General features: G+C 35.5%; 1 protein-coding gene across 16 annotated transcripts in view; it reads right to left on the bottom strand.

The window, feature by feature from the left end:
* MYCBP2 (MYC binding protein 2) overlaps window positions 1-19,702 on the bottom strand; it is a 272,286-nt gene that overhangs the window by 98,340 nt on the left and 154,244 nt on the right. For all 16 annotated transcript variants that reach the window (XM_078070219.1, XM_078070220.1, XM_078070224.1 and 13 more), the window contains 8 exons: window positions 18,801-19,019; window positions 13,119-13,338; window positions 11,756-11,874; window positions 11,024-11,111; window positions 8,720-8,769; window positions 6,148-6,320; window positions 4,768-4,912; window positions 2,147-2,362 (listed from right to left, as the gene is read on the bottom strand). In XM_078070219.1, coding sequence (XP_077926345.1) covers window positions 2,147-2,362; window positions 4,768-4,912; window positions 6,148-6,320; window positions 8,720-8,769; window positions 11,024-11,111; window positions 11,756-11,874; window positions 13,119-13,338; window positions 18,801-19,019 — 1,230 coding nt within the window. The remainder of the gene's footprint in view (window positions 1-2,146; window positions 2,363-4,767; window positions 4,913-6,147; window positions 6,321-8,719; window positions 8,770-11,023; window positions 11,112-11,755; window positions 11,875-13,118; window positions 13,339-18,800; window positions 19,020-19,702) is intronic.

Below are 19,702 nucleotides of genomic sequence, written 5' to 3'. Positions count from 1 at the left end.
AAATAAAATCTTAAAACAAAACAAAACAAAAAAAAACCCCGTATAATTACTATCATAATAAATAATTCTTTTGGCTGCACAACTTACAAATTAACAAGCATCTGTATTAATTACTTTCTTTTCCCTCTCCTGTAGGGTGAAAGAGGTGATACTCCTACTTAAGGCCCACCCCTCCCTTATAAAGAGTCTGGAGCTCTAGACTCTATTTTCATCTCTCAGACTATCTTCCTGGTTTCCTTCCTCTGGACTGTCTCCTCATCAGTATTAAAACATCTAAGTCCTTCTCTATTCATCCCAAACTTTAAAGCCTTTAGTCAATTTCATTTCTGCTGTTTCTTCTTAGAACCAAGTTTCTTGAAAGACTTAATCTACTCATTTTGTCTTTATTTTCACTTCTGCTCCATCTATAAATTCTTCCAACCTACGATGCCTTTAAAACTGCTACTGCCAAGATCACTGATGAACTCATTGTTGCTAGATCCTTCTGCAGCATAACTTTGCTAACCCCTCCCAAATTGCTCTTTCCTTTCCTTTCAAGACATGCTGTAAGGAAGTCGGCAGGAAAATCAAATATGGAGTCAGACTTCCTGCCACTTGTGTGGCCTTGAACAAGTTACTTAACCTCTCTCTGTGCTTTAGTTTCCACGTACATAAAATGGGAATAAAAACAGTAATTTATAGGGCTATTGTGAGGATTACATGAGTTACTGTATGATAAGTGGGGGAAAAGTGGCAAAAAGTAAATGCTGGTCCTAGCTTAATGTCTTACCTCTTTGGCTAATATTCTTATCAATGTTTCTTTTTTTCTTTCCTTTCTTTCTTTCCTCTTACCTATTTATTTTGTAAATTAATGTTTCTCAAAATGTAGGTTTTGAATTTGAATCATCACTCTGTATATTTGCAAATTCTTGAACCTCTCTCCAGACCTACTGAATCTCAATCTTTGGATTACTGGAAAATCTCCTTTTTAAATAAGTGCTCCAGATGATTTTGATGTAGACAAAAGTTTGAGAATCACCAATATTGGTGTTTCTCAGGATCCTGCCCTGGAACTTCTCCCTTCACTCAAAATGTAAGATAGATATCATCTGCTTCCATGATATCATGAGTAATCCAGTGCTAATTATTCTCAAATTCTTTTCTTGAGGTAAGATCTGTGATCACTTCAGGTTTGTACAACAAACTTCCTTTTATTTATCTTCGCATGGATATTTCAGAGATACCTAAAACTCATCACACCCAAAAATATTATCTTCCTCAACCAAAACCTGCTCTTCCTCCAATATCAATCTTACTACTTAAGGTCAAACTGTGAATTTCACCTTTTAATTCTTACCTCTTTCTCTTTATCCTCTTCAGCCACCAAGTACTACTGATACTAAATATCTTCTGAATCTATTCTCATTAGTTCAAGGGATTAGCACATCTCACCACATTAAGTCAACAGTCTCCTAAAGGGACTTAAACCTAACCATGCCTCTTGATCATCTGTCCAATTATTCTCCATATTCCGCTATGATCTTTATAAAACACAAATCTAACTGTGCCGTTCCTTTAACTGAAAGCCTTCAATGGCTCACCACTGCTCTCTGTTACTGGCACAATTCCTAACTCCTGCTTTAACTAATGCACAACCTGCTAATTTAGTCCAGTGTTGCCTCTGAAGAGAACTAAAAATGCTGCACAAAATATTTTTAAAAATCTGTCTAAAGGCACTGGAGAGAAAAAAAAAAAAAAAAAAAACCCAAAGAAGTAGAAAACCCAAAGACATGAGGCTGGCATGTGAGAGAACCCCAAAATCGAAGGTAAACCGAATTCCTGAAGGGCTATGTCCTAGGTGGGAGAAATGGTAATTGAAAATAGACAAATACTTTTGCAGGAAATGAAACTGAGTTTTCAACCATCTCAATCTCTGATTGGATTAACTTGATCTATTACTAGAATCCCCCCCTAGGCATCCGCCAAAAAAACAAATGAAAATCCTCTTTGGAGGAAAAGAAATCATCCTAAAAAAAAATACTCCAAATTTGTATCTATCAATAGCTCTCTAGACCTGTAATTTTGTGTCTGCGTTTGGATCACTGAATGTCTGTTAAGTGAATAAATGATGGAAAATAAAACTTTTCTGATGAGTGAAATAAATTACCTTCATCATGGTAATGGCAATATACCGAGCCTCCTTCACTATCATCGGTTCGTAGGAAACATCCAGCTTTGGTGATGCCAGCCCGCCAAAGGTCATATCGGTATTAGACGGTGCAGCTGCTGCTGCAGGGCTGCCAGGGATCCTTTGAGGTTTTTTCACTTGCTCTTGTTGCAAAGATGTTTTTTTCTGAGAAACAGGAACGGCTTTCACTTCCACCTAACCATATTATAAAAACCAAATACTATTACTATATAATTGTCCATGACACATTCAGAGAAACAATTAACAAGTATGGACCCACAACTCCATAAATTTTATGTGACCACTTGGTCCGTCTTGGGCATTCCTTTCAAAGGTGTGCGGAATGACTTCAAGATAGTTCCACAATGTGAATCTGGAATGCACCATGTAAAAGAGGCCTTGATTTTTGGAACAAACAATCATAGATATCAAAACATAAAATAAAAATAAACGCCACTATTCATAAAGTACAGGACAGTAGAAGGAACCTACACCAAATTCTTGAATTCTTGCAGGGAATAACATTAAATTACTTTATTAGGTAATTCAAGTATACTTTCCCACAATCTCCACATATTTTAAAGCACTAATCTCAATTTTAGCTGTACTATTCTGCAGAAGAAAATGTACTCCATTGATAAGACTTAAAAAATAACACATAATAAAAGAAATTTGGACTGACATAATGTCCTGGGAATATTACAAATCCATCTTATATTTAAAACACAGAAGTTTAAAGGTATGAAGTAAAATTCTTCAGCTTATATGCATTGCCATCATTAAAAGCTTTAAACTTTAAATGTAATAAAAAGAAGAAAGGGGGAAAAGAGAAAAAGTAAACACTTTCAAATTTAAAGACACTTGATTTTTTAAATTACAGCCATTATTTTTATACATATATTTTGATTTAATCTTTCTTTAAACAACTACATTTACTCTAAGTAAATTAGCATCAAAAGTACATTTGCCTATGTACTATGAACCTTGAAGTAAATCACTAAACAATTTAAGAATCTAAGAATACTGAGATACTGTAGAATGATAGTTATTCTGCTTTCTTTTTATAAACTACTCTGGGAGTGAACAGGATTTCGTGGCTCAATCAATTCTAAGCTTCAAACAACCAAATCACTTTGTAACAACACATCTTTGAGGGGGTGGGGGCAGCTGGGGAATTGCCTATAGCCAATTTTAATTCAATACACATTTTTTAGAAATATAATAAAAGTTTTAAATGAGATATTTACATTAATTATACCATAATGGATTCATTTTATGCATTACAATATGCTCTAAAATGTCATTATTAATTAATGTCTCAGGAAAGATGTATCCAAATAACTATAGTCATTAATGTAGCGCATGACTATTTCCATTCCTCATTCTTTTACCATCCAAATTCATGTGTTTCTAATTTTTTTATTAAGTTTTTTATTCTAATTCCAGTATAGCTAATATACAATGTTTCAGGGATACAATATAGTGATTCAACAATTCTATACCTTACTCAGTGCTTATCACACTAAAGACCTACTTCAGTCATCATCCCCAAACCCCCCTCCCCTCTAGTAACCATCAGTTTGTTCTCTACAGTTAAGAGTCTTTTCTTGGTTTCTCTCTCTTTTTTTTCCCCTTTGTTTTTTTACATTTCACATATAAGTGAAATCATTTAATATTTGTCTTTGTCTGACTTATTTCTCTTACTATTATACTCTCTAGCTCCATCCATGTTGTTGCAAATGGCAAGACTTCATTCTTTTTTGTGGCTGAGTAATATTCCATTGTGTGTGTGTGTGTGTGTGTGTGTGTGTGTGTATTACCACCTTTTCTTTATCCATTCATCTATTGATGGACACTTGTGCTGCTTGCTGCTTCCATAATTTCACTATTGTAAATAATACTGCAATAAACACAGAGGTGTATGTCCCTTTGAATGAGTGTTTTTGTATTTTGGGGTAAATAACTAGTAAAGTGTGATTACTGGATCACAGGGTAGTTCTATTTTTAACTTTTTGAGAAGCCTCCACCACATATTTCTAATTTAATATGTATAAATATTGTATTTTAAATGTTGTTTCAGCAGTACCAAGTGCAGAATGTATTTGAGTCTTTTTTAAAATTTAAACCCAATTAACATACAGTGTATTATTAGTTTCAGAGGTAGAGTTCAGTGATTCATCAGTCTTATATAATACCCAGTGCTCATTACATCACGTGCCATCCTTAATGTCCATCACCCAGGTGTTTGAGTCTTTTAAAAAATACATACCAAATTTAAAAATGTGTTCTTTCATTGATTTATTCAACCACTATATATTACGGGCCTTCCTTCTATGTGCATATATGGATACTTTCTTATCCTTCCCTTGAATCACCATAGCTCTTAGCAAAATGTAAGACACAAACAATAAAACATATAACTTGAAAAAGTGTGTACTAATTAATATAAATAAATCATTTAAACAATTTTTTGGCTTCCTCTACTTACAAGTATGAAGACAGTACTGCAAATGGACTCTAACCACTGGTTTTTTCTAAAATTTTATTAGTTAAAATAGTCAGTCCTTTGATGACCATTAATTTAATTCTGATATAATTACCTTCATATTGGGAACATGTACCACATCCCCATATTGGTCTTTTGTTTGAACAGTTATGGTGGTAGGCCAACCACAACGAATATCATCCTTGTTCAGGATCAGAGATGTTTTCTGAGGATCAGCATAGGAGTCCGGCTGAAGCCACCTGGCAGTGATGAAAAAGCAAGCAAAAAACTAAATATTCATCAGTATCTTTAATGATTAACATGAAATTAAGCCAAATGAATAAAACCTGTATCAAACAAAATGCTAAAACATCTTCATTTCCAATTCAGTGACAATCACAAGTGTCTCCCTTGCAAATTGTTAATGACAAATTCGTTAAAAAATACACCAAAGTACAGGAGACTTCTGATGTTTTTATAAATAAAATAGAAATAATTTTAAAATCAGAAAAATTGACATTTTAACACGGCTGACATAAAATAACCAAGAAAATGAATTTAGGTTATATATATATTTGAAGTCCTAAGTACACTCATTTCACTGAGGGAGGTCTGCCTTAATTTGCCAGCCTGAAAACCGGGGAAAGAACAGCTTCCAAAGCAGTGACAGAAATGGCATTCTGCTTGCTTGAGAACAGCTAGGTTAAAGATACACTGTCCATCTTCTCCTCACACAATTTTCCAACTATCTTCCCTCATTACCTTCCCTGAACATTTGTCAAATTTCTATACTTTGGGATATCCGTTCTTGAATTCGTTGCATGACCTACATTCAAGTTGTCCTGGGAGATGAGTGATAAGTAATTCTGTTACATAAAGATGTCCACAAAGTTAGCAGTGAAGCTGACTTGAAAGATTTTCTTTCTCCAATTACCATTTTGGTTTTTAAAAACCACAGAAGAATCTCTTTTTTTAAAATTAAAACTGGGAAGAAGTTAGACTTCTATACTTACTAGTAAAATCAAACAAGCTAGCATATTTTTTCTTTTCATTAAAAAAAGAAAAGCAAATAGCAAAAAAAAAATGAGAACTCTACAACCTCAAATGATTTCATTTAAATTCTTAATTTATATTTATATTATTGGTAGATTTCCAGAGAAATCTTATTAAAATAAAATATAGTGATAAATTTAAGTTTAGTCTAGATATTAAATGTTACTATCGAATACATATACTTCTCAATTACACCATGTGCTCCACCTATTTTTTAAATAAAAGTTCACCAAGGAAACTTTAATCAACTAACAACTACCATATATTTAAAAGATATTTTAAAATATTTATCATTTTATACTTCAGCAAGTTCAAAACACATACACCAGATTATTTTAGGCTGCATTTTAACATCCTAATGACTTTCCTTTTGTTTCTCTTCAGAAATGAAGACAGCGGTAAGCCCTGAAAGTCAGGAATTGTAGTGCTTAAAGCATATTACCTTGCAAGCCTGCCACCACTTGATCCTGGAACACAAGCAATAAAATCATCCAGAAACGACTGTTCATTGCTTTGGATTTGAAGTGGTAAGTTTCCTTCAAGTGCCTCTAATATAGTTGGTGAATGAGAAAGAGCTAAACCCTTTCCAAGAATACCAGAATGGGTTTTGCACACCTGATGGGTAAAAGAGAACAGTTATGTATTTAAAATGTAAAATTTCAATTACATGAGTTTCTTGAACGTGCACAATTTTAGGGAGGCCTTTTTGGGGAAAGTATTTTCTCTCTATGCCCCAGGGCTCCTTTAGCCTACAATATAGAAAACCTCCCCAGGACGGAAAAAGATGGGATAATACTTCCAGCCTCCTTTCTTCCACTAAATCAAGTGACACATCAGAGACCTGCAAGCTAGTTGTGATAGTGCATCTCTGCCCACTCTGGCCCTCCCTGTGCTGCATCCCCATCTGTCTGGGCCAGGCTTCCCTTCTACAGGCAGCTGTGGAGGTCTTCCGCTTTTTGTGTTCCCATTATTGGTATCTTTTATGGTTGGACTATCTCTGCTCTCTTAGGTGGGTGGGTACCAAGGTCCTACCTTGGGCTAAAAGTGGACAGAAGCCTGACCGTGGCTGCACATAAACTCTATTAGCCTGTCTAAGCCTTAATTAAAATTAAGAAAAAAAGGCAGATAAAACTGAAATTTTAGTTCTCATTGATCTGACAAGCAAGCCTTATGTTTTGGAAAGACCTGCTTTAAATGCTGAAACTCTAGAAACTTTTTAATGACTATATTATAAATTTCAAAACAAAATACTTTTCATAGGAAAGGATTATACTTCCAATACTACCACCTTTATACAACAGTACCTTCTGCATTCTAAAAGATAATGCCGTTTTAAAAACAATGATCTTTAAAATCAAACTGACTTGAGTTCAAATCCTGACTTTGGACAAGCGCTGCTGTGTACACTTGAGCTAACAAGTTACACACCATTCCTGAATCTGCAAAATGTATAAACCGGTGATCAAATAAATACTTCTCTTCTGTGGTTATTATAAAATTTAAATTATATAACACATATAAAGTGCACACTACATTGCCTAACAAGTAGCAGGTCTTTTTTTTTTTTAAGATTTATTTACTTATTTGAGAGAGAGAGAGAGCGAGAGCGAGAGAGAGAATGGGGGAAGGGGCAGAAGGAGAGAATATCCAAGCAGACTCCCACTGAGCCTGGGGCCTGATGCAGGGCTCAATCTCACAACCCATGAGATCAGGACCTGAGCTGAAACAAAGAGTCAGACGCTTAACTGACTGAGCCACCCAAGCGCCCCAAGTAGCAGGTCTTTAATATATGTTAGACCACCGTGAGTGACAACTACCGTATGTGCCAAAAACGTGGGCAATCTGGGACATCAGGTTTTTTTTAACAGAAGCACAATAAACATCTCTTTATATCTGGCCTAAGTGACATTTTATAAACCACAATAATCCCTGTAATGATGAATAACATATGAGCTCCCTGATAGTTCTCTTTAAGTAGAATATTGTCTGATACATACTGTATTTATTAAATGTTTGTTGGGAATTTTTTTGTATCTTAAAGCAAAAAAAATTTAACTTTTTTTAAAAAACAAACACAAAAGCTGGTGATCTTTAAAACCCAGAAGTTTCTTAACATTACTGAGGATACCAGGGCTCTCTACAATTAATTAGAACATAGTGATCAAGATCATGGACTTCGTAACCCAATTGCCAGAGGTCAAATTCTAGCCTGGCTGCATGATTCTGAGCAAGTTACTTAAGTTCTCCATGCCTCAGTTTCCTTACTTATAAATGGAGATAAAAGTCTTTCATTCATGGGGCTGCTGTGAGGACTAACTGAGTTAAAAATCTGCAAAATGTTGGAATAGTACTTGATAAGGTCAAGATCAAATAAATGTTTGTTTTTATTATTACTGCTGTGATCAATTCATCTCGGGAAATAAATAAGATTTAAACCACTAGCTGTAGGTATTAGACCTGGATACTAGCCTCTATCTCCCAATTAGTTGAATTCTTGGACATATCACAGGACTTCTTTGAACTGCAGTTACTGTAACTGCACTTACAATAACTGACCTCAAAAGATAATACTGACCTCAAAATGTAAATGCTAAAATAGATAATATTAAAGATACAATAAACTATAAAGTGTTCTATAGATATTATTTAAATTACTACTACTAATACCCTTTTTTCTCTTTTTCTAACTGGTAAATAAAACTTCTTTCGAGATCCAATTTAAATGTCAACAGCTCTTCAAAGCCCTCCCCTATGCCCCCGGCACTTGGTAACTCTTCTTTCTCCCACAGGATTTATGTCTCACTCCAGATTTAACAACCACCATGCAGCACAGCAAGAGCTCGCTTGGGTTTCTCCCACCAAGAAATTTATGACTTACGTATCTTTATCTGCCAATGAATAGAATGAAGTACTTAATGAAAGTCCTATATTCAAGAAAAATAAGGTTATCTGAATGAAAATACTGCTTTTAAATTAATGTACAAAGTTTATCCTTATGATGTTTGGGACAATACCTGCAATGCGGCCTCTTCAAGAATTTCAAGATCTTCCTCTAATTCATTACCTGTCGTGTGAATGAAAAGTTTTATCAACATATATCAATATTTAGTTTAACTTTCTAGTCCTTTGCATTTATTACACCTTTTTCACAATTCTGATATTCCAGATTGAAAAGAACTATTATCATTCTGGATCAGTCTCAGTGCTTTACATTTTAAAATGTAATTTTCAGTGTGAATATAAGCCATAATTCTCAAGGCAATACTCAAAAAGTATCCACTGAGTGATTTGCACAAGATATATACTATATTTAGGCATATAAATATGTACTTTTGAATTTAGCCTATTTATAATCCCTTCCTCCCCCAAATGAGGGAACTGATTATTCAGAATCTGAGCCTTTTTAACTTTGGTTATGTTATAGAAGAGCTATACCTTTAGTAAAAAGAGTAACTTACAGGAAAAAATAAGGTAGTGATTGTATCCTCTATCTGTTTTCTCCTTTATTGCTTAATATAAAACATATTTTATTTATTGAATTTCCTTTGATAGTTTAATTTATAAAATATTACTAAGGCAATACATCTTCAAAAGGAAATATTCAAATTATACAGAAATGTAGAATGAAAAATTCTCCCATCACCTCCCTTCTGAAGATAAACAGTGTCAACAGTTTATGTATTGTTCAAGAAACTGTGTGCAAATAAGTTTATGCATGTGTGTCAACATATATACTCGTGCACACATACACCTATATTCATACATATATATAACATTAATGTTCATAAAAATGGGACCCTCTTCTGCAACGTGCCTTTCTCAGTTAATATAGCTTGGAATCTTTCTTGTTCAGGACATAGAGATCTCCTTTTGTTGTTGGTTTTTAAGAGCTGCACACATTTGCACTGTATGGATGTACCTTGAGTTATTCAACCAGTTTCCAACTGATATTTTGGTTGCTTCCAGGTTTTACAATCATAAGCACTGCTATATTAATCTTACAACACATATTTTTTGAGCATTTGTGCAAGTATGTACAACAACTGCTATATCAAAAAGTAGAAGGCATATAAAATTTGAACAGGTACTAACAAATTTTCTCCAAAGGTTGTACCCATTTTCTTCATATAAATGGGACACAAGATGTCTCATTTGTTTATACATGTAACAACATTCAGTAGGAGCAGGGGAACTGACAAGCATGGAAGGGAGCAGGAAAAGGGAAGGGAACAGAGAAGTTAGAAAAGAGAAGATAAAGAGAAGGGAAGGAGGAGGAGGAAGTGGGAAGTGTAGTCTCAGAGGGAGGGGCTACAGATGGACTTCTTGGGGTGAGAATTGGGGAAATACAATAGTAATGCCTTTTATTCCCAAACACTCTGAAAATAAATGTTAAACCATGTCCAAGCATCATAGAATCAGTAAAGATTTTTAACTTTAGTTTCATCTTTACCATCCTGATCTTAAATCAACTTACATATCATACAAATTTGTGTCATATAAAGAGGTACTATTCCTGCCAGTGCCTCATTTCTCTGCTGTGCTTCACATGAAGACTCTTCTAAAGAGCGATCTAGTTTTCAACCTGCCCCCCGCCCCTTTCTGACTACCTATTCTCTCACTCCAATCTAAAGGCCTTCAGTTTCTCTTATATTTCTTGTTGAGTATATAAGTAACCAACCAGTTTTTCCATCTGATGGTAGATTTAAATTGACTTCTCAATTGCATTCAAAAGTCCCACGAATGTCGACTCTCCTGGTTTTACTTCTACCTCCTCGGCTGCTGTACCAGAGTGTTTTTTACACCCTCTTACTCCTGTCTGTCCATTTTTGACACTCTGGCAAGTCCCACCTTTGATCCTGGGTGATCTTCTCGTTCTCATTTGCATTCTCTTCCTAGCTTATCTTTCACATGGTCCATGCCTTTAAATATCACCTGTGTTCAAATGACATTTCCACTGACTTGTCCTGAGTGCCAGACAATGAATATTCAACTGCCTACTTGATATGTGCACTAAGATATTTAAGAAATATCTCAAACTTTTGGTTTAATATCATATATCCAGTGCTTAACCGGTGCCTGGCACCTAGCATGTATGTGCCTAAGGAGGGTTTGTGTACATGTTTGTGTGTGAATAAAAAAGACCAGAGGATACTCCAGTAAAGAAAACCCAAACTACCAGTATATTAAACAGTTACTATTCATGAATGTATCTATCAAATTCATTTTGCTAATTTATTTCAGAATATCCTAGATAAACATATTCTACTCTTGAAATTTTTTTAAAAAATCATAAACACCTAGTACTTGACCAGACTTACCAATAGGAAGTGCTAGATCCTTTTTCATCAAAGCTGCGGCACAAACTCCACCAAGATTGGCTAATTCTTTTTCCAGCTGAATGACTCCCTGGATAATTATTTAAAAAAAAAAAAAATCAGCTGCTTTAAAAGAAATGTTTGGAGGATAAAGTGTTTGGAAGATAAGGTGGATTATCAACATAATGTGATTTGCACCCAAGCATAACTTTTGAGACCAGAAGGAAGAACATGTCAGCTCGTGGTTAAATTAAGAGAGGAAGAGGGTCAATAATATGTCTTCTGCATGTTAATAAGGTCCAGGCCTGCAGGCTCATTGTCCAAAGAATTTGTCATTCACTACTTTAAAGTAGCATGATCATTTTCTTCAACTTTTGTTTTACTGTATGATTTGAAACATTCAGAGGATATATTTAGTCCCACTGCGAAATCAGGTTCTATTATTTACTCAGAAAAGTAGAGCCACCTGAGTAGATTTGAAGCAGGCACAATTACACTTTCTTTAAAGGCTACATCATGGTGCACAGACTCCATTCTCTTCATGTATTAAAAGTAGCAGAAAAACCAAAAACCAAAAAACCACCACACAAAATTAAACTATAAGGTATTCTAAATAAGACACCCTAACTTAAAATAAACTTCAGACTTCCTGAATATAGGTAGCAAAATACAACTTTAGTTAACAGCAGCCCTCAGAAACACAATCTTAACAGAAAGAAGGTAATTCATTCTTACCTCATCAGGTCCAGGGCTAAACTCGTATCCAATTGCAAAACATTTAAAACCATAGAAAGAAGCTTTGTCATCTTTCACATAATCTGATGCAGTTTCCAATGAAAAAAGGGCCTCATTTCCTAAGGAAAAAAGCTAACATTGAGTTCAAAATCTGACACAATTTTATTAAAATTTTCTTATCTTTTATCTATCTCAAGATAGGTAGCAATACAAATCAGATACTAAAAAGCCCAGTCTGTTTTTGGGGTTGGGGTTGTTCCTCTACCTACTTGAGTAAGACTGCTAAAAACAACGCTAGCCAACAACAAAACCATCCCAAGTGAATTATTATTTTTCTTTATGACCAACCTCTCCATATCAAATGTTCTACCCTTCTGTTACATGACCATTTTTCAATTACCTGTCGATTACTAGGGCGACCTAGGTTAGTTAGCCTTTTCTGTTTCAGAATGAGCAATCCTCTAACCTGGCCCCTCACAAACAAACAAGGCAGATCAGACTAGAAGACAGAAGCTTCTGAATTCAAATAGGCTGTGAATTTGAGGAATCACAAGAATATTTATGGTTAATTGGTTAAAAACACAACAGACCACATACAGTTTTAATAACTTACAAACTTTCTTTGAAAGGAAAATACCAGTAATAGCAATAACAAAAGTGTTGCCTGTCCCTGTCTCTGACACACACACACACACACAGACACACACACACACACACACACCCCCTTCAAACCCGAAGAACTGAAAACAATAGCTTTTTTTTTTTAGGTTTATTGATTGATTGATTGATGTAGTGTTCCAAGATTTATTGTTTGCATATAACACCCAGTGCTCCATTCAATACGTGCCCTCCTTAATACCCATCACCAGGCTAACCCATCCCCCCACCCCCCTCCCCTCTAGAACCCTCAGTTTGTTTCTCAGAGTCCACAGTCTCTCATGGTTAGTCTTGAAAACAATAGCTTTAACATAACTCACTAGGTTAGGGGGTTGACCAATTCTCTTGAATGGAAAAGAGTCCTGGTAAGTTCTCAAAATCTTTCACTTATTGGGAAAATAAATCCACTTTTTCTATAGTTTGCTCCCAACTGTGCAGACAGCCACCCCTCAGTATTAACTCGCTTTGGTTAAGCTAATCTTTTTTCACAAGATCCTCACAACATTCTCTCTTCTAAAACTTAGTCGTGCTGTACCCCGCCCCCCCCACAGAGTTTTCACTACTCAAGTGCAATCGGATGCATAGTAGGTCTTGAAGAAATCCTTCTGAAAGTTGTAAACATTTTTAATGACGTATCCTTACTAAACATAATTATTATAAATGCATAGATTTTACCATATAGAACAGAAGAGAAAAAATAACTTACCTGGCAACACTAAAACCATAGTAGGCCACCCAGAGGACCCTGAAAATTTCTTTAATTCTATCCAGGAATTAAGATTTTCATGAACAGATGTCAATTTTGGTCCATATCCTGAAACAGTTCTGACAGGAATCAACAAACGAAGGACATCTTCTGACTGTGCAGTGCCACACTGGGGGTCAAACTCGATTGTCATCCACCGTACACATTCCGGGAATGTCACCTGAGATCAAAAGGCAAGAGGACACTTTGTTAAGAAGAATTTGATTTTTGTTTTTTTTCCAATTTTAGAAACAGGACATACCGTAAAAATGATGCTTTCTCTCAACTAAATTTTAAGTAAGAAATTAATAGAGTAGTTTCAGTATGATTAGAAATCAAGGTATTAATGCTCAGTATCAATTGTTCCAACTGCCCACTTGCAGTATCTACTGCTTTCTACCTAATACTTGGTTGATACTACATTAATAATGTTTGTAAGTGCACACTGATAACGTTTAAAAAATATTACAAGGCTGTTTAATTTCCATAAACATTAAACTATGTAATTTTCTTGTGGAAGTTTATTTATATAATAAATTTTCCATTTCAGTCAGAATGCATTTAAGGGAAATACGTAGGTAAATGAGAATATAATTTGATGGGTAAAATGTAAAGATATATTGATAGAAAGTGAATAAATCATTAAAATCTAAGGTTTTAGTCACTTTTAGGTATCTAATATTCATAGTACGGGCTACAAATGATACTTTTCATTAGCAAAATACTTCAGAACTTCATATATTATGAGAATAAATAAATATTAACACACAATGAGGGGTGTCTGAGTGGTCAGTCAGTTGAGCGTCCAACTCTTGGTTTCGGCTCACATCATGATCTCAGGGTTGTGAGATCAAGCCATGCAACCAGCTCCACACTCAGTGGAGAGTCTGCTTCTCTCCCTCTACTCCCCACCATGTGCACCCACAACTTGTGCTTGCTCTCTAATAAATAAATCTTTAAAAAATATAAAAAAATAAACACATGATGAAAACCTAGGTTTTTATATTTTCTTAACCTAAAGTTTTACTGTAATATAAGTTTTTCATGACATATAATTACATGTATTTTTAAGGCCACTTTAAGCTTTTGTCACCATCATGGCAGAGAAAAATTCTGTCTTGATAGCCAAATTACAATTAAACAGGACCATGTCAAATAGTAAACTATGAAACAGTTATAGCATATGATATGAGCATTAAGAAATTTCCCAAGTATGATATTGGTCTAAAAAAAAATTACCTAGGACTAATGCAAACATTTTTAGTAGAGGATTAAAAAAAAATCTCCATTTAAATGAAACGCTCAACCTTGTTCATAATTACATAAATGCAAATTAAAACGTTAAGTAAAATACCATTTCTCCCATTTTATTAGAGGTCCAAAATTTAACCATGTACTCTGTTGGGGAGGCTATGAGAAAACAAACACTCTCAAACATTGTTGGTGGGGACACAAAATGGTATAACCTCTAGAGAAGGGACTTTCTCAACATCTAGCAAAGATACATATTCATTCACCTTCTGAATCAGTAACCCCAGATGTATGAAGCATATGGCTCTTCAGTCTCTATTTGTTTGACCCAGCAATCCCACTTCTAGGAATTTACTTTGAAGATATATTTCTAAATACATGAATAAATAAACAAAAAACCCCAAACATATACACAAGGTTATTCATTGCAAAAAAAATTTGCAAAATACTGTAAACACCCTAAATGCTCATACACAAGACTGACTGAATAAACTATGATATATCTTCACAGTGGAGTACTAAGCAGTTATAAAAAAGAATGAGGATGATCTCTTTAAGTGGATAATGGGGAGATTTCTATGCATGTAGTTACATTAAAAAAGTACAAAATAGTATATTTGGTGTGCTACCATTTATTTTTTTAGATTTTATTTATTTGCTTTACAATGAGAGCATGAGAGAGAGAGCACAGAGGGAGAAAGAGCAGCAGACTCCTGCTGAGCAGGGAGCACAAAGTGGGGCTCGATCCCAGGACCCTGAGATCATGAACTAAGCTGAAGGCAGACACTTAACTGCCTGAGCCACCCAGGCGGCCCCAGTGTGCTACCATTTTCAAATAAAAAGAAAATAAGACTACATCTATATCCATCTATCTATTTTTAAAAAAGGAACACAAGAAGGAAACCCCAGGGTACTCAGTGGAATAAGTGAGAAGCAGAGAAGGGAAAGGGAAGGGCCTCATAATTCTGAGCATATTATTTTGTATAATTTTATTTCTGGAGTCATGTTACTATTTTACACATTTAAAAAATAAAATTAAATCAAGTAGGATGGGGGAAAACTCACAAAAATAAAGTACAAAAAGCCAAATAGGCCTAACTTTATAGCAAAGCGATTGTAAACCAACCTGCGCATATAGGTAAGAAGAACTACTCCAAGTAACTTCTGAATAAAGTATTTTGTTATATAACGTCAGTGGGATATATTCTAAAGATAAACATTTTGCAGGGAAATTATTTTTTACAGTGAAATATAAATGGAATAGGCATAAAAAAAAACCCCCTATGATGTTGACTGGAACTAAAAAGGAGTGCTCGAAAACTGATAAAAACATAGTAAAAGGACATAGAAGCCAGCTTGAATGAACTTTCACTGGCCAAATCAATTAAAATTTGAGCATCAAAATGAATAATGACAGCAAAGGATTATAACATTAAACAAAAAGAAAATTTTTATTTTTTAATTTTTTTAAAAGAATTTATTTATTTATTTAACAGAAGGAGACACAGCGAGAGAGGGAACACAAGCGGGGGGGAGTGGGAGAGGGAGAAGCAGGCTTCCCGCCAAGCAGGGAGCCTGATGTGGGGCTCGATCCCAGGACCCTGGGATCACGACCCAAGCCGAGGGCAGACGCCTAACCGACTGAGCCACCCAGGCACCCCTAAACAAAAAGAAGATATAAACACATAAATGAATGGATGGATGTTTAAAAGTGGAGGGGATGGGAAAACTGTCTTTTACAATAGAACACCACATGGAAGGGATAACAGAATTAGAAAGCCATTTTTTAAAAATTTTTATTTTATTTTATTTTATTATGTTAGTCACCATACATTAATTAGTTTTGTGTGATGTAGTGTTCCATGATTCATTGTTTGCGTATAACACCCAGTACTCCATGCAATACGTGCCCCCAATAATACCCATCGCCAGGTTAACCCATCTCTCCACCCCCCTCCCCTCTAAAACCCTCAGTTTGTTTCTCAGAGTCCACAGTCTATCATGGTTCGTCTCCCCCTCCAATTTCCCCCTCTTCATTTTTCCCTTCCTACTATCTTTTTTTTTTTTTTAAACATATAATGTATTATTTGTTTCAGGGGTACAGGTCTGTGATTCATCAGTCTTACACAATTCACAGCACTCACCATAGCACATACCCTCCCCAATGTCTGTCACCCAGCCACCCCATCCCTCCCACCCCCCACCACTCCAGCAACCCTCAGTTTGTTTCCTGAGATTAAGAATTCCTCATATCAATGAGGTCATATGATATTTGTCTTTCTCTGATTGACTTATTTCGCTCAGTATAATACCCTCCAGTTCCATCCACGTCGTTGCAAATGGCAAGATTTCATTCCTTTTGATGGCTGCATAATAGTCCATTGTATATATATACCACATCTTCTTTATCCATTCATCTGTCGATGGACATCTTGGCTCTTTCCATAGTTTGGCTATTGTGGACATTGCTGCTATAAACATCAGGGTGCATATACCCCTTCAGATCCCTACATTTGTATCCTTGGGGTAAATACCCAGTAGTGCAATTGCTGGATCGTACGGTAGCTCTATTTTCAACTTTTTGAGGAACCTCCATACTGTTTTCCAGAGTGGCTGCACCAGCTTGCATTCCCACCAACAGTGTAGGAGGGTTCCCTTTTCTCCGCATCCTCGCCAACATCTGTCGTTTCCTGACTTGTTGATTTTAGCCGTTCTGACTGGTGTGAGGTGGTATCTCATTGAGGTTTTGATTTGGATTTCCCTGATGCCGAGCCATGTTGAGCACTTTTTCATGTGTCTGTTGGCCATTTGGATGTCTTCTTCTGAAAAATGTCTGTTCATGTCTTCTGCCCATTTCTTGATTGACATTTGTTCTTTGGGTGTTGAGTTTCATAAGTTCTTTATAGATTTTGGACACTAGCCCTTTATCTGATATGTCATTTGCAAATATCTTCTCCCATTCTGTTGGTTGTCTTTTGGTTTTGTTGACTGTTTCTTTTGCTGTGCAAAAGCTTTTTATCTTGATGAAGTCCCAATAGTTCATTTTTGCCCTTGCTTCCCTTGCCTTTGGCGCTGTTTCTAGGAAGACGCTGCTGCGGCTGAGGTCGAAGAGGTTGCTGCCTGTGTTCTCCTTTAGGATTTTGATGGACTCCTGTCTCACATTTAGGTCTTTCAACCATTTGGAGTCTATTTTTGTGTGTGGTGTAAGGAAATGGTCCAGTTTCATTCTTCTGCATGTGGCTGTCCAATTTTCCCAACACCATTTGTTGAAGAGACTGTCTTTTTTCCACTGGACATTCTTTCCTGCTCTGTCGAAGATTAGTTGACCATAGAGTTGAGGGTCCATTTCTGGGCTCTCTATTCTGTTCCATTGATCTATGTGTCCGTTTTTGTGCCAGTACCATGCTGTCTTGATGATTACAGCTTTGTAATAGAGCTTGAAGTCCGGAATTGTGATGCCCCCAGCTTTGCTTTTCTTCTTCAACATTTCTCTGGCTATTCGGGGTCTCTTCTGGTTCCATACAAATTTTAGGATTATTTGTTCCATTTCTTTGAAAAAAGTGGATGGTATTTTGATAGGGGTTGCACTGAATGTGTAGATTGCTCTAGGTAGCATTGACACCTTTACAATATTTGTTCTTCCAATCCATGATCATGGAACGTTTTTCCATTTCTTTGTGTCTTCCTCAATTTCTTTCATGAGTACTTTCTAGTTTTCTGAGTACAGATTCTTTGCCTCTTTGGTTAGATTTATTTCTAGGCATCTTATGGTTTTGGGTGCAATTGTAAATGGGATCGACTCCTTAATTTCTCTTTCTTCTGTCTTGTTGTTGGTGTATAGGAATGCCACTCTTCAGAGTATAGGGATAGAGGGTACATACCTCAATATCATAAAAGCCATCTATGAAAAACCCACAGCGAATATCATTCTCAATGGGGGAAAAACTGAGAGCTTTCCCCCTAAGGTCAGGAACACAGCAGGGATGTCCACTATCACCACTGCTATTCAACATAGTATTAGAAGTCCTAGCCACAGCAATCAGACAACCAAAAGAAATAAAAGGCATCCGAATCGGCAAAGAAGAAGTCAAACTCTCAATGTTTGCAAATGATATGATACTTTATGTGGAAAACCCAAAAGACTCCACCCCAAAACTGCTAGAACTCATACAGGAATTCAGTACAGTGGCAGGATATAAAATCAATGCACATAAAAATTCTATCTTAAGCCCTTTTGTGTCTCTGAGAGTGCCTAACCACCTGCTGATTTCTATATTTAAATACTATAAAAAAATTATACTTCTAACCAGAGGCAAAGTATCCTTTAAGATATCATTATAAAACATCAAATCAAGTTTTAAATTTAAACTCTGCCTAGGAATCGGTGCCTACCTTGTAGTGCATCACACATGCAGGCTTATAGGGGTGCTCACTCTCTATGACAGCATAGTGATTAGAGGTTGTACAAGCAGAGAGGCCTTGCTCAGGCTGGTTTCCTGTGGTGCTATCTGTTGACTGATTAGGATTGAATGCAGGGGGTGCATACTTCTGATTCAAAATGGCAACTGAGGGAAGTAACTGTTGGACAAGACCAAAGACTTCTACAGCCACCTAGTATAAAAAGAAATGATTGAAAAGATAATAAATGTAAAAATTGCTTTAAAATGATTAATTACTATAATTGTTGGCTACCCTTAATTACGAAGAACATTACTGAGAGTTCTTTAGCTAAGTTTTCATTCAAAGAGAAATTTGTTCTATGGAAAAAAAACATTTACCTTAGATGTCTTAGATGTCATATGACAATAACCTCGTCTATACTTTTAAACACTTTGCCTTTTTGTAATCTGCTGTAAACTGGGTTTTACTCAATATTTAATTATGCCAAAGAATCAACAGTTTATGATTTCCTTCATGTCTTGACTATTTCACAATTGTAAAAGACTCCTATCCTTCTACATTGCTATTCTTACCCAAAAAGAAAGATTTGGCATCAACTTCATAAATTACAAAAATCTAAGTTAACTTAAGCTTTCCTTACATATCATAATTCTAAAATATATTTCTCATTCCCAAATTCTTCAAATGTAAAGCCAGTAAGTAAGCACAGCAATCCAACAAACAAAACGAAGAACAGTGAGATTTAACTGATAACTTTTACCATTTAACTTGTCTAACCTTATGTGTTATACTTGTAACCCAGGTACCTCAAAGATCAAAGTGTTTATAAAGGATAGATACAAAGTCTAAAAAAAAAAAGATATTTAAAAAAATATTCAAAATTACAGAATTAA

Source organism: Halichoerus grypus, chromosome 4, assembly GCF_964656455.1.
Source record: "Halichoerus grypus chromosome 4, mHalGry1.hap1.1, whole genome shotgun sequence".
NCBI lineage: Eukaryota > Metazoa > Chordata > Mammalia > Carnivora > Phocidae > Halichoerus > Halichoerus grypus.
The sequence above is the reverse complement of the archived record's forward strand: the minus strand, read 5'-3'. Positions and strand labels throughout refer to the sequence as shown.